At 36.2% G+C, this 16211-nt stretch overlaps 1 protein-coding gene across 1 annotated transcript in view; it reads right to left on the reverse strand.

Moving 5' to 3' along the window:
* Window positions 1–3866: 3866 nt before the first annotated feature.
* Window positions 3867–16211, reverse strand: part of LOC307142041 (glutathione S-transferase A1-like) — a 13805-nt gene continuing 1460 nt past the window's right edge. Inside the window, exons 3-6 of the mRNA XM_079842564.1 lie at window positions 15395–15527; window positions 11742–11883; window positions 11536–11661; window positions 3867–5102 (exon numbers count right to left, since the gene is read on the reverse strand). Of these exons, the coding sequence (XP_079698690.1) occupies window positions 4971–5102; window positions 11536–11661; window positions 11742–11883; window positions 15395–15527 (533 nt within the window). The 3' untranslated portion in view covers window positions 3867–4970. The remainder of the gene's footprint in view (window positions 5103–11535; window positions 11662–11741; window positions 11884–15394; window positions 15528–16211) is intronic.

Genomic DNA, 16211 nt, shown 5'->3' on the forward strand with positions numbered 1-16211 from the left:
AAATATGTTGTTTATGGTATATCAGTGAACAATTTAAAAACTATACATCTCTTGAAGCCCACAGACATTTCACCAATGATACAGGATTTATTTACATTACGACCGAAGGACTGCGACAACAAAGTAGTAACAGCAAATGTGTTTAGTTTGAACGAGTATTTAATACCCTTAACCTCATGGGACCCAGAAAAAAAGTGTTTTGAATTTAGTATTTTTCCATGTCATTACAATGATATATGTTATGATGTGTCCTCTGCAGTTGACACCAGGACTCAGTTGTTTAAAAAATAAAATGACATGAAATTGCATGTATAGGCAAAAACAATGGGATTTCATTTTAATTCACCAATACATTTTTAGGTTTCAGGATTTTTTTCTAAAACAAACTTTGTTTAAAGATGATTATGAACTATGTTATGAAAGATATAATGAAATGCACTGATATACCATTTTACTTTATGAAATGTGTGGGTAAAATGGCCATACTTGGATTTTCCCATTCAATACACAGTTTGAGTTTGAGTTTATTCATTCACCAAACCACTTCAGGCATTACAATAATACAGTCGGGGGTATACAATCAATTGGGTAGAGTGAAAGGGTCCCTCAAAGAAGCTAAAAAAAGCTTATGAGAGGGCCCATAGTTTATAGTAATGATGCAGACTGAGATATTCCCAGTTTCCACCTGTAACTGGATGATGAAGAGTAAAGTACACAAAAGGTGCACCAAAACATAACATTACATACAATCATACACATTCATCCCAGTAGTCCATGAAAAACTATTTTATATTAAATATAGGATAATATGAAATAATTTTTTAGTTGTCTTTCAAAGTTGGAGAAAGAGGGCAACACCCTCTGGTCCTCTTCGGTCAAAAATGACCGAAAACTTTTACATTTTGAAATGTTGAATTTGTTTGCCTTATCGGAATGGGATGACGCTTGGTGACTTTTGTCGCACTAGCTATGTGAACACACAAAAAAATCAAGGAGATGATTCGGATATGTTAAAGGGTCGTAAAAAAAATACTCACACTTGTCTCCTTCGCGGTCAAAAATGACCGACATAGGAAATGAATGGGAAATACGCAAAAATACGAAAACTCCGAGAAACTTTTGGTGGTACAAACTACAAATCAGCCACTGTGCAGAAAAAAAGTGCACAGCAATGAAGGGGTGACACTCTAAAATGTCAAGAGTGCAAATTAGACTACCACACACACACACCTATGCACACAAACACACACACACACACACACACACACACACACACACACACACACACACACACACACACACACACACACACACACACACACACACACACACACACACACACACACACACACACACACACACACACACACACACACACACACACACACACACACACACAGACACACACACACACACACACACACACAGAGAGAGAGAGAGAGAGAGAGAAATTAACAGGCAAGACTGCATTTATTGAAAAAAAAAGCTATAGCCTACAGATGGTTACACGACATTACACGTTTTTATTTTTTTAACGGCTCCAGAAGGCACTATTCTCACTTCAAAATATTAATGTTAATGTTAATGTGAAATGTTGCATTTTTTGGGGAAAAAATGAATAAAAAATAAATAAAAATAAAAAATAAAACATTAATTCTTAATAAATAAAAAATAAATAAAAATAAAAAATTAATTCTAATGGGAAAAATTGCTCATTAAAATTGTATAATTATTGCATAGTACCATAGAATCCCTTCAAAATTCTAAATAATAATAAAAAAATATTATTGAACAAAAATATATTACATTGGTTTTCCTGAAACAAAAAAAAAAGTGACATTTTAATGCTTCGGTCACTTTTGACCGTGAAGGAGAAAAGTGTGACCCCTAAACGAAGGCAACACTCATTTTCCTGATATACAAAGCTTATTTCTCATTAGATATGTATGCCAAGACTACACAATCTAAGGTTCAGCCTGTTAACAATTTGATACATGAGGCGGCAATATGATATTGATTTAGCTCAGTTAGTCTGAATAACTGAAAGCGGTGGAATAGAGGGTGAGTGGGGGAATTTATCTCTGACCGAGACTAAGCCCATATGCAATGATACAAGTTTTTTGAGATGACTTTTGAAAGTGTTGCACCATATCACATTACAGTAATAAAAGGTGTGGTTCAAAAAGAGTTTTATACAACGTGAGATGGGCAGATAGAGGAAGAAATGTCTGATCTTATAGAACAAGCCGACATACTTTGACAGTTTGTTCACAAGATGGTCAATATGACACTTAAAGTTGAGCGTCGTCAATGAGGATCCTCAGGAATTTACTGTATAAACTCTTTTTATCTCCTGCCCATTCATTTGAATTTTAATCAGGCTTTGATCAATGTTTGTAAACTTTTTACTCGATTTAAATACTGCATCTAATTTGCATATTAATGTGTTCTTGGTGCAACATGTAAGGAAAATAGAAGTGTAATAATGGGAGTAATAATTGGCAACATTTTCATCATAATATCTAATATTTCATAGGAATATTGATATGTCATTTCTTTCCCTATTCACTTGTTATGTCTCCAAAACGGCTGATAATCATGATTTAAGTCCTGGCGTCCTCTACAGTGGACATTTATGAAATAATCAGAAAGTCATATTTTGATTAGAAACACCTTAACATTTTCCTGAGATGTTGATTTATAACAAACAATTGGAAAATTAATCCGATTTAAATTATAATTACAAAATATTATCATATAGAGTGCCAAACATTAATGTCAGCCGTTTTTGAAGACCAAGAAGTTGTCGTCCTGGTGAAACATCCAAACATTTGGTATCTCTGCAAAGCCCATGTCAGAGAAATTCACCAAAATATAATGACCACTACAGTGGACAAAAGCCTATTCCTGGGTCCCAGGAGGTTAAGTTGCCCAGTTTTCATGCATTTGTTTTCTTTATTGTATCTTTACACAAACCAAAATGCCTAACACAATAAAACAGAAACATTGTTCTGGTAAAACAAGTGTTCATCATGAAAAAACAACAACTGTCTGACATTACTGAAGTAAATCAATGTATGTAGAATATGTAATAGTGTATTTATTAGAACATTCAGAGATGTTTTTGACTCCTCATTACGTCATGCTGTCCAAAAACCTTTCCCGTTGTTTAGTTTTTGTCCCTTTCTGTCCTATTGTTAATAAATACATATATTTAAATGTCTTAAATCTAAATTGAGGAAAATATGCTATTTTTATATGTAAATATATTTTGATATATATGTGATTTTGGCCAATTATAAATATTTTTCACATATTAAAGCTGCACTATGTAACATTTTTTCAGTAAAATATCCCAACACCACTAGTGTTATATATTGTGTTCATTTGAGGACTTACAATATCCCAAATGTTTCCAGCTATTAGTAAATGGTGAGATGCTCTTCAAACGTGCCGTCATCAAACTACACCTTTGTTATGAATAGATGACCTCCAGCGGACGGAAAACTTACATAGTGCACCTTTAAATATATGCAACTATATTTTCATTTGAAAATATTTACATATATGTATTTCATTTAATACATAAATGTGTTATATATGTGCATATATTCATTTCTAATATTTTTTTATTATATTCCTTTTCTATATATGTAAATCTTTTGAATCATATATTTAATGAATGCTCCCTATTAGTATATTTAACGTATGTGTTCCTCCATACATGCAAATACTTTCATTTTTATATACATCAATACATTTGCCCATCCCCTATATATTAAACAGTCAAAATGCCACATTTTCCAGACAAAGCAAAAATGGACATAATCTAAATGTGTTGAGGGAAGTTACAGGGAACACATTCTACACTAAAATAATGTGATTTTTATTGATTAGTAAAATTACAGAGAGCACATATAAACTTAACTGCACAAAATGAATATAAATCCAGACACAGATATAAACTGGAAAATCAAAGCTTTAAAACCTCTTAACTGTCACCGTCCTGCTGCCGCTCTTTTTTTTGTATCATATAGTTTAGTAATTATCATAAATTAGGTATCATTCGAAAGCTTACGAACTCAAAATTCATCCTGTGAAAACCGTTTTGAAATTGGACGTTGCGTTACCATGGAAATGGTACTTTAAATTCTTCTAGCGGGCTCCTCCCCCTAGTGGGCGGTGTCACGTTTCATATTACAACATTTATTTGAACTACTTTATAATCAGAATCTTTTCTAATCTTGACAAAACACATATCGTCGGAAAGGTCTGAGTCTCAAGGTTCCATATTTGGGGACCGTTTTGTGATGGAAGTGACATTTGGACAGAAATTTACAGGAAAATGCATAAAAAAAACAATCAATGGAATGTGAATGACACCCGGTGGCTATTTTTGGAACAGCGCCCTAAACAAAATCTCATGGGAACTTCAATTTTTGTGATATCAACTTCAAATTTGGAACACAACTTGGTTAGACATATGGCTTTGATTTTATAGTAATTGTAAATGAAAACATTTTTGTAAAATATATATTTTATATAAAATAAAAAATATTTAGTACAGTATTTTTTATTTACAGTAAATTTTAACTTTTTCATACTTTCATATTTTGAATCGCTTTCACTTCAGCAATAATCTGTCAAGTGTCTGCTTTAAAACAAGAGGTCTATATTCCAAAGCATTCTTGAATTACAGCGCTTTAAGTTTGGATAGTGCTTCTTCATGTGTACCGTATTCTCAAAAAGGGGGGGTGACAGTTAAAGGGTTAATGTACACCTGGATGTCTATTTCCCGCCGGGAAATGTGTTTTATTAAAGCCACACAGCCCGGGTTTAATAAGGGAAATTGCGATAGTAAAACAAGCTATTATTTGCTTAAATGAAATGTACTTTAATGTAACGTAATTCCTTTATAATCATATATCGGCCGATGTCATTATGCTGGTGATATGAATGGTCTGGTTCTTCTACTTGAAGACGTGGCTCAGCACTTCTTTGGCGGTTTGTATCAGCTTCTCGTCCGGTGGAGGTTTCCTGGCACTGCCCGGCTGCAGGAACGCTCTGACCCTGGGCATGGCCTTCATCCGCTCCTGGAACGCCTGAGGAACACACGAAAAGTTATATAACATTCATAATAAAATCACCATCACAGGAATTATCGGTTTGATTGACGGCCTGGTCAGTCGACTCTAATCTGTATCTCCGACAATCAATACTGTGATTTTATTAGTATTAAAGGGGAGGGGAGAAATGCTGTTTCATGCATACTGAGTTTTTTACACTGTTAAAGACGTGGATTCCCATCCTAAACATGGGCAAAGTTTCAAAAAATAAGTTTCTGTGTCAAAAATACTCCTTCCAGTTTCTCACAAGTTTCGGAAAGTTTTTTTCGAGTATGGGTCTCACGTCAGCAGTGTTAATTTTGACAGCAAATTTTGATTTAGTTTTAGTCATAGTCTTTTGACTAAAATGCCATTTAGTTTTAGTCGCCTGAATTGTTTTAGTCTCCTAAAATCTAATGAGTTTAGTTCAATTGTAATACATTAAGCATTTAAGCGTCACATAACCGACTGACACTTGAACTGACATTTTTACATCATTTTGTTTTTGACATTAAAAATACACGAAAGAGCTCAATTCACTTTTTTTGTTTGTTTTTTAAAAACATCTATATCGTTTTTATAACTTTGTATTTCTGTTTTAGTCAGTATATCAGGTTAAGCTAAAGCTTTAAATAAGTTTGTTTATTTTTTGTTTATTTCAGTTAACATTTATTTAATTTCAAGTAATGAAGATTTTTTTTAATGAACTATTATAACCCTGATACTTTACTGAATATGTGTCAAATACTGGTCTTTCCTCCTGACTATGAATTAAATGGGAATTAAATTAAATACAGTTTATTGTGAAAGCAAAAATGAATATATAATGCGTGACTTTTAATGATAAACAAGTTGGAAATACACCAGGACTCTTATTTTGAAATGTCTGAGCCTCTATTGCAGTTGCAGGAGCTCATTCAAGTTCAGGAGATCAAATATCATTATTACAACCGTCTAAAACATATTACTATATAAACATCATAAAGTAAACATTATCATTATTCATCAGCATTAGTTCATAAACAATGGTCTGTCATAAGTGTGTGTTATTGATTGAGCCGCTCTGGAGCTGGATTGGGTGTGTGTGTGTGTGTGTGTGTGTGTGTGTGTTATTGATTGAGCCGCTCTGGAGCTGGATTGGGTGTGTGTGTGTGTGTGTGTTATTGATAGAGCCGCTCTGGAGCTGGATTGGGTGTGTGTGTGTGTGTGTGTGTGTGTGTGTGTGTGTTATTGATTGAGCCGCTCTGGAGCTGGATTGGGTGTGTGTGTGTGTGTGTGTGTGTGTTATTGATTGAGCCGCTCTGGAGCTGGATTGGGAGTGTGTGTGTGTGTGTTATTGATTGAGCCGCTCTGGAGCTTGATTGGGTGTGTGTGTGTGTGTGTGTGTGTGTGTTATTGATTGAGCCGCTCTGGAGCTGGATTGGGTGTGTGTGTGTGTGTGTGTGTGTGTGTGTTATTGATTGAGCCGCTCTGGAGCTTGATTGGGGGTGTGTGTGTGTTATTGATTGAGCGTCTCTGGAGCTGGATTGGGTGTGTGTGTGTGTGTGTGTGTGTGTTATTGATTGAGCCGCTCTGGAGCTTGATTGGGGGTGTGTGTGTGTGTGTGTGTGTGTTATTGATTGAGCGTCTCTGGAGCTGGATTGGGTGTGTGTGTGTGTGTGTGTGTGTTATTGATTGAGCGTCTCTGGAGCTGGATTGGGTGTGTGTGTGTGTGTGTGTGTGTGTGTGTTATTGATTGAGCGTCTCTGGAGCTGGATTGGGTGTGTGTGTGTGTGTGTGTGTGTGTGTGTGTTTTCCAGAGGTTAGATCAGCTCAGATCAAATGTGTTCATCTGTGACACAGGACATCAGTTCTGACCCCATCTCTGCCCTAATCCACCCTCACTAACCTCACTATTCTCCTCTCACTTTATCTGTGGACGAAAATGACAGTTGATTTTCCTCATAGTTTTTGTCATCCAACACTAGTTTTTATTTAGTTATCGTCTCGTTTTTGTCAGTGAAAAAAGGTTGTTGACGAAAATTATGACGACAAATTATTCATCAACGAAATTAACACTGGACGTCAGATAGGGCGGAATGTCCTTGAACGGGCTCTTCTCGGACTTCCCCAAATCAACAATGTCCCCAAAGAAGTGTGTTTTTGGTTGTCAGGGCAAGACAACCCTGCACAGCTTCCCAAAGAACCCAGCGTTAATGGGACAGTGGTGGAGGTTGTTTTTTCCGGAGCAGCAGCGGAGTTGTGCAAGTGTTTGTTTGTTCCCTGAATTTCGGCGACGATGGTTTATAAGCAAGCCCCAGTTCGACGCCGGATTCACACTCCAGTCCAGAAGGGGGCGCACACGGTCATGCAACCGCCACAACAGGACAAACAGCAGAGGAAGAAGACAGGATCTATGCACCAATCAATCGCTCCTCCCGCAGTTTCTCCTGAAGCCGATACTGAAGTGAGTTAAACTGCAGTTCATGGACTGGCCACTAGAGGCAGACTCCAGAAGGAGCAGAATCTCACTGAGCTCATGTTAAAATGGCCAACTTTACAGCAGAAGAACACATGTTTACAGTCTGGGACAAACTCTGCTTTTGGTCTGTAAACGGTTTCATCGGATGCACGTGTGTTGCCACGGTTACACGCCTGACCCGAAGTTAACCTCCGACTGTGTTTGTTTATCGGTATGGCGCACTGCTCAATAGAAACACATTTTGATGTACTATTCTTGGATAACATGATATAAATATTAACGATCAAGCAGAGAGAATATGACACCAGCGCAAAAACAGTGTGTGCGACTCACCAAAAGCCTTAAATGCTTCATAAATACACTGTAAAATAAAATCCCCGTAAAATGTACGGTAAAAAAACGGCAGCTGTGGTTGCCAGAACTTTACCGTAAAAAATACGCCAGTAACGTTTTAGGTTTTTAGGGACAGGACCATATAATTTAAAGTTTTATAATGTAATAATTACGGTTTAAAAATGTTTTCTTTTACAGTTCAAAACCATATAATTTAAAGGTTTATATTGTAATGATTATTTTTACACTGTAAACAATTTACGGTAAAAAAAACACATATTTCATTAACTGAAATAATGTTAAATTACCAACCTACTGAAATACTAATATCTGTTATGTAGCCTATCTTTGATATATACGGACAACCACCAATCACAGTGGAGATGAGAATCATGTGATGAATCAAAGCTCATCACAAGCAGCTTTTAAGAGGACAAAACTAATATATAGAAGAGCTCAGTGTCATTCACACACACACTAAACACCATCATGGTAAAACTTACATTTAAAAAATGTAATAAACATTAATTTAACAACATCAGATATAACATAAAACCCTAATGTACATAACCGATTAGAAAAAACAAAGAAGAAACAAAGTTATTGCAATGAAAATACATCAAATGCGAAGTGTCACGCTGGGAATTCTGGGAATGTCAATTTACGGGTTTTCACTGTAAATTACACAATGACTTGTTCTTTTTCACTTCCAAAAACTGTAAATTTAACGGTATTTTACTGTAAAATGACATGAAATGTAAGGTTAGATCTATTACAGTTATTCACCGTATATAGTACGGATACTTTCTGTTAACCAATTAACTGTTTTTCACCGTAGCATTTTTACAGTAAAGTACCGTTAAAATCACAATCATTTTTTACAGTGTATCCAGCAAACGAGAGCAGCATCTAATGTCATTTACTTGTTTATAGCGCTGTCAAAAGATTAATCACGATTAATCGCATCCAAAATAAAAGTTTGTGTTTACATAATATATGTGTGTGTACTCTGTTAATTATTATTTATATATAAATACACACACATTCATGTATAAATTTAAGAAATATTTGCATGTATATACATTTATATAATCTATAATATATATAAATATAAATGTTTTATATATAAAAATAATATTTTTTTCTTAAATATATACATGCTTTTGTGTGTTTTTATATATAAATAATAATTAATAGAGTACACACACATATATTATGCAAACACAAACTTTTATTTTGGATGCGATTAATCGCGATTAATCTTTTGACAGCCCTACTTATTTATTTAGCTTGTTATCAGAAATGATCTCCTCTAGAGGTGATTATTCTGGCTCGGCATTAACATGTGATCGCCGTGATCATCAGACGACTTTACATTTGTTCACAGTGCTCGCCGTCTGTAGAACTGATCACATTTATGTTTCCCGCAAAATATTTAAATGTGCCTTTATCACGAAGTGCAAAACAACTTTGGCTTTGTCCTCTAGTAATGGCAGTGGCCATAGAGCACGGGCTTTTTCTGATTCATTCATACAATCAATCTCAAATAGGGAACTTTATCTACAAGTTAACTTTCCCAACATTTATCTTATGTTATGATTGAAGCATTTATAGATGCTGTACAGAAAACGGTCTTTAAAGGGTTAGTTCAACCAAAAAGTTTAATTCTGTCATTATTACATTATTACTCTCCCTCATGTCGTTCCAGACCTGTAAGACCTTCGTTCATCTTCGTAACACAATTTAAGATATTTTTCTTCTTCTCTACGATCTTACGGTTTGGGGTCGAGTAATTAATGTATGAATTTACATTTTTGGGTGAACTAACCCTGTAAGGGGGCGTTTCCCCCACTCTATATTGCAGACAGAAATGGGAGATTATTTATTATAAACATGCTGAAACAATAAAAACATGTAAATTAAGATAATGCTGCCCAATTAAAATGAAAGATGATACGCTTAAGAAAGATAACGTAGCCTCTGTTGTTATTGATTCTTTGCGGACGAATTCATAACGCTTCGAAGCTTCATGAGGCCGTGTTTTGAAATCGTCATCACTATATAAGTCGTTATTTAGGGTTTTTTTGCGCACAAAAACTATTCTCGTCTTCATAAAGTTATTGTAGAGCCGCTGTAGTGAGATGGACTTTGTAACTTTAGTCTTTAGTGTCTTTTAAGGGTCTTGAGAGTGTAAAGTTGAGCCAATGGAGGCCTTTCAGAGCATCAGATTTACACTAAAATATCTTCATTTGTGTCTGAAGATGAACGGAGGTCTGACGGGTGTCCAACCACATGAGGCTCAGTCATTAATGACACAATTTACATTTTTGGGTGAACTAACCCTTTAAGTTTGGGCCACAAAAGCGTGCAGCGCGGTAACATTTGTTTATGTTGTTGCCGTTGAAACTGTCTGTACGGCTAATGTTGCCCTTCATGACGACTGTGAGGGGGAATGTTTTTATAACTCATTCGTTTACATTATATAACGCCTAAAGTTCTGCATAATTAAGGGCGTGGCCACTTTGAGTGACAGGTGGATTGCCGTTTGTCTGCTGTCTGTTAGTCATCACCTCAGCTCCGCCCACGTCCCGCCTCTTTGCCCATTTTCTTTGGTGGACACACGATAATTTTATATTTATTGCTTGGCATATGCTAGGCTTAAGGTCTCTTTAGCTTATGACATGTATTTACATTTACGCTTTTGGCAGACGCTTTTATCCAAAGAGTTTCAATATTTTATCCAAAGCGACTTACAGGAAAATTACAGGGACAATACCTCTGGAGCAACGTGGATTAAAGTGCCTTGCTCAAGGACACACGCTGGGATTGAACCAGCAACCTTCTGATTACCAGTTCAGGGGTTTAACCCACTGGACCACCGTCTCCACACACATCACTTTCTGTTATCCGGGAGTGATGAGCTGACAAGATGGCGACGGCCAGCTCGACCTGACTTTACGCTTCAAAGCTGCTCTTCAGAATCATATGAGTGACGTCACGGACACTACGCCCATATTTTTTTACAGTCTATGGTACCAACACAAAACAAGAGTTCAGATGACACGCCAGAGCTTGCTAGTAGCCTTAAAGCCTGTTCACATCGGGACGATTTACGCACGCGTTTAACACCTTGGGTTTGTTTTTTGGCGCGTTAAAAACTATCCGACCAATGAGATCGGCGCTTTTTGACTCGTCTGGGATCGGTCAGAGCCTCTGAAACTGCAGTGATTTGGACCTTCAGCCATTGAAGTCCATTATGTGCAGAAAAATCCTGGAATGTTCTCCTCAAAAAACGTCATTTCTTTTCCACTGAAGAAAGAAAGACATGAACATCTGGGATGAGATGGAGGTGAGGAAATCATCAGGACGTTTTCATTTTGAAGGGAACTAATCCTTTAATACACTAAGGGTACTAAATGCCGTTAGGTAGAACGAACTGTAATTTGCACTAGTGTCTGTTCAAAATAAATGAAAGGGAACCTAGAAGTGCTGATTTGTTGCTTTTTCCTATTGTACCGAACCGTGACTTCTGTGGTCCGTCACACCCCTGATAACGTCTGAACAAAAATGCTATTGTTAAGCAAGCCTAGCCCAGTTTTGTGGCTGATGTCGGTGTGGGAAAGTGTGGAAGAGCACCTGGATCTTGGGAAAGGTGGCCAGTATTGTAGGGAATAACTCCTGCAGCATCAGAGACGCTTCCAGAAGGTGGACGTCAGCGCGGCTCAACTGGTTTCCCACCAGGAAATGAGAGTTCGCAAGACCCTAAAAAACAGAAACAGCATGATTTCATTTCTCCAGTGCGGATGATCCCGCTTCAAAATGGAGGAATGAACAGTCAGTACCTTCTCAAACACAGGGAGGAAGCGCTCCTTAGCCTTCTGCTCTATATTACTGAGATGCTTCTGCTTGTCTTCGGGCGGTGTGAGAGCAGTCTTCATGATCAGCTCCATCAGATCGATCAGACCCTCAGTATACATGTCAATCCTCCAGGACAAAAACACAGATCATAGCTTATGAGTAAAAACAAGGCATCTTACTTATAATAATTGATTACTGGTTATGAAACAATTTTCCTTAAAGGGATAGTTCACCCAAAAATGACCCCATGATTTACTCGCTCTCAAGCCATCTTGTGTGTATGACATTCTTCTCTCAGACAAACACAATCAGAGTTATATTAATAAATGTCCTGACTCTTCCAAGCTTTATAATGGCAGTGAATGACTGTTTCTGTTCTGAGTCCATAAAAGAGCATCTATCCATCATAAAAGTGCATCCGTCGATCATAAAAGTGCATCTATCCATCATAAAAGTGCATCCATCCATCATAAAAGTGTATCTATCCATCATAAAAGTGCATCCGTCGATCATAAAAGTGCATCTATCCATCATAAAAGTGCATCTATTCATCATAAAAGAGCATCTATCCATCATAAAAGTGCATCTATCCATCATAAAAGAGCATCTATCCATCATAAAAGTGCATCTGTCCATCATAAAAGAGCATCTATCCATCATAAAAGTGTATCTATCCATCATAAAAGAGCATCTATTCATCATAAAAGTGCATCTGTCCATCATAAAAGAGCATCTATCCATCATAAAAGTGCATCCATCTATCATAAAAGTGCATCTATTCATCATAAAAGTGCATCTATCCATCATAAAAGTGCATCTATTCATCATAAAAGTGCATCTATCCATCTTAAAAGGGCATCTGTCCATCATAAAAGTGCATCCATCCATCATAAAAGTGCATCTGTCCATCATAAAAGTACATCCATCCATCATAAAAGTGCATCTATTCATCATAAAAGTGCATCTATCCATCATAAAAGTGCATCTATCCATCATAAAAGTGCATCTATCCATCATATCCATCATAAAAGTGCATCTATTCATCATAAAAGTGCATCTATCCACCATAAAAGAGCATCTATTCATCATAAAAGTGCATCCATCCATCATAAAAGAGCATCTATTCATCATAAAAGTGCATCTATCCATCATAAAAGAGCATCTATACATCATAAAAGTGCATCTATCCATCATAAAAGTGCATCTATTCATCATAAAAGTGCATCTGTCCATCATAAAAGAGCATCTATACATCATAAAAGTGCATCTATCCATCATAAAAGTGCATCTATTCATCATAAAAGTGCATCTATCCATCATAAAAGAGCATCTATACATCATAAAAGTGCATCTATCCATCATAAAAGAGCATCTATACATCATAAAAGTGCATCTATCCATCATAAAAGAGCATCTATACATCATAAAAGTGCATCTATCCATCATAAAAGTGCATCTATTCATCATAAAAGTGCATCTGTCCATCATAAAAGTGCATCTATTCATCATAAAAGTGCATCTGTCCATCATAAAACTGCATCTATCCATCATAAAAGTGCATCTATCCATCATAAAAGTGCATCTATCCATCATAAAAGAGCATCTATACATCATAAAAGTGCATCTATCCATCATAAAAGTGCATCTATTCATCATAAAAGTGCATCTGTCCATCATAAAAGTGCATCTATTCATCATAAAAGTGCATCTGTCCATCATAAAAGTGCATCTATCCATCATAAAAGTGCATCTATTCATCATAAAAGTGCATCTATCCATCATAAAAGTGCATCCATCCATCATAAAAGTGCATCTATACATGATAAAAGTGCATCTGTCCATCATAAAAGTGCATCTATTCATCATAAAAGTGTATCTATCCATCATAAAAGAGCATCTATTCATCATAAAAGTGCATCTGTCCATCATAAAAGAGCATCTATCCATCATAAAAGTGCATCCATCTATCATAAAAGTGCATCTATTCATCATAAAAGTGCATCTATCCATCATAAAAGTGCATCTATTCATCATAAAAGTGCATCTATCCATCTTAAAAGGGCATCTGTCCATCATAAAAGTGCATCCATCCATCATAAAAGTGCATCTGTCCATCATAAAAGTACATCCATCCATCATAAAAGTGCATCTATTCATCATAAAAGTGCATCTATCCATCATAAAAGTGCATCTATCCATCATATCCATCATAAAAGTGCATCTATTCATCATAAAAGTGCATCTATCCACCATAAAAGAGCATCTATTCATCATAAAAGTGCATCCATCCATCATAAAAGAGCATCTATTCATCATAAAAGTGCATCTATCCATCATAAAAGAGCATCTATACATCATAAAAGTGCATCTATCCATCATAAAAGTGCATCTATTCATCATAAAAGTGCATCTGTCCATCATAAAAGAGCATCTATACATCATAAAAGTGCATCTATCCATCATAAAAGTGCATCTATTCATCATAAAAGTGCATCTATCCATCATAAAAGAGCATCTATACATCATAAAAGTGCATCTATCCATCATAAAAGAGCATCTATACATCATAAAAGTGCATCTATCCATCATAAAAGAGCATCTATACATCATAAAAGTGCATCTATCCATCATAAAAGTGCATCTATTCATCATAAAAGTGCATCTGTCCATCATAAAAGTGCATCTATTCATCATAAAAGTGCATCTGTCCATCATAAAACTGCATCTATCCATCATAAAAGTGCATCTATCCATCATAAAAGTGCATCTATCCATCATAAAAGAGCATCTATACATCATAAAAGTGCATCTATCCATCATAAAAGTGCATCTATTCATCATAAAAGTGCATCTGTCCATCATAAAAGTGCATCTATTCATCATAAAAGTGCATCTGTCCATCATAAAAGTGCATCTATCCATCATAAAAGTGCATCTATTCATCATAAAAGTGCATCTATCCATCATAAAAGTGCATCCATCCATCATAAAAGTGCATCTATCCATCATAAAAGTGCATCTATCCATCATAAAAGTGCATCCATCCATCATAAAAGTGCATCTATCCATCATAAAAGTGCATCTATCCATCATAAAAGTGCATCCATCCATCATAAAAGTGCATCTGTCCATCATAAAAGTGCATCTATTCATCATAAAAGTGCATCTGTCCATCATAAAAGTGCATCTATCCATCATAAAAGTGCATCTGTCCATCATAAAAGTGCATCCATCCATCATAAAAGTGCATCTATCCATCATAAAAGTGCATCTATCCATCATAAAAGTGCATCCATCCATCATAAAAGTGCATCTATCCATCATAAAAGTGCATCCATCCATCATAAAAGTGCATCTATCCATCATAAAAGTGCATCCATCCATCATAAAAGTGCATCTATCCATCATAAAAGTGCATCTATCCATCATAAAAGTGCATCTATCCATCATAAAAGTGCATCTATCCATCATAAAAGTGCATCTATCCATCATAAAAGTCATTCACTGCCATTATAAAGCTCTGAAGAGTCAGGAGATTATTAAAATATCTCTGATTGTGTTCGTCATACACACCTAGGATGACTTGAGCGAGAGTAAATCATGGGGTCATATTCTTCATAAAACTATTGATACTTACAAAGCGCGTTCTTTAAGGTCTTTTCCGCAGAGCTTGTATTTCTCCGAGATGTAATTCAGGATGGCTCTCGACTGCACAAGCTGCATCCCATCAATCTCCACCAGAGGAACCTGCTGGAACATCAGCGCTCCGTCTGCAGTCAGCACAGGAGGCACATTAAAGGCACAATCACACAGGTTCAGAAAACAACAGGAGATGAGGCGGAGGAATAATGAGGGCTATTGGTAATGGATACAGAATTTATTATAATATATAGTGCTTGTTTAATAAAAAGCCCTTGGTAAATGTGATAAATTCATCCATTAGAGGAAGTCAGTTCCCTCAGATTGGAAAACCTCTATCCTCCAAAGTTAATGAGTTCAAATATGTAGGTGTTGTTTTGGATTGATCGATGTGTGTAAAGAGGTTGTGTAGAACCATCAGAACACACTTATAAACAAACACACAGTCCCTGTGTGAACAGAGAGAAGTTGCTCCGGCTGCAATGTTCTTTTTGCAGCTTTAAAATGTTATTAAATGTATAAAAAAAAAAAATCTTGCTCCAGATATCATATGCCAATTCATATCAAAACAACGCACTAAAGGGATCACTACAAGAGGAGCAACTGATCAGACCTGCACAGTAGGGGAGAGTGGGGTAAGATGAGCCTGTGGGTAAGTTGACCCGCCCTCCTTTATCTTGGTAACTGTACACTTCTATTGTCATTTTAGCATAACAGATGTAACGGCTGTTGCATCGAAGCAAATCTGTCCAGGTCTAAACATGTATGATCCAAATAATTCATTAGCCTGAATCGGTAAGCTAGCTAGTTTAATC

Source organism: Gobio gobio, assembly GCF_949357685.1.
Source record: "Gobio gobio genome assembly, chromosome: 18".
Classification (NCBI taxonomy): Eukaryota; Metazoa; Chordata; class Actinopteri; order Cypriniformes; family Gobionidae; genus Gobio; species Gobio gobio.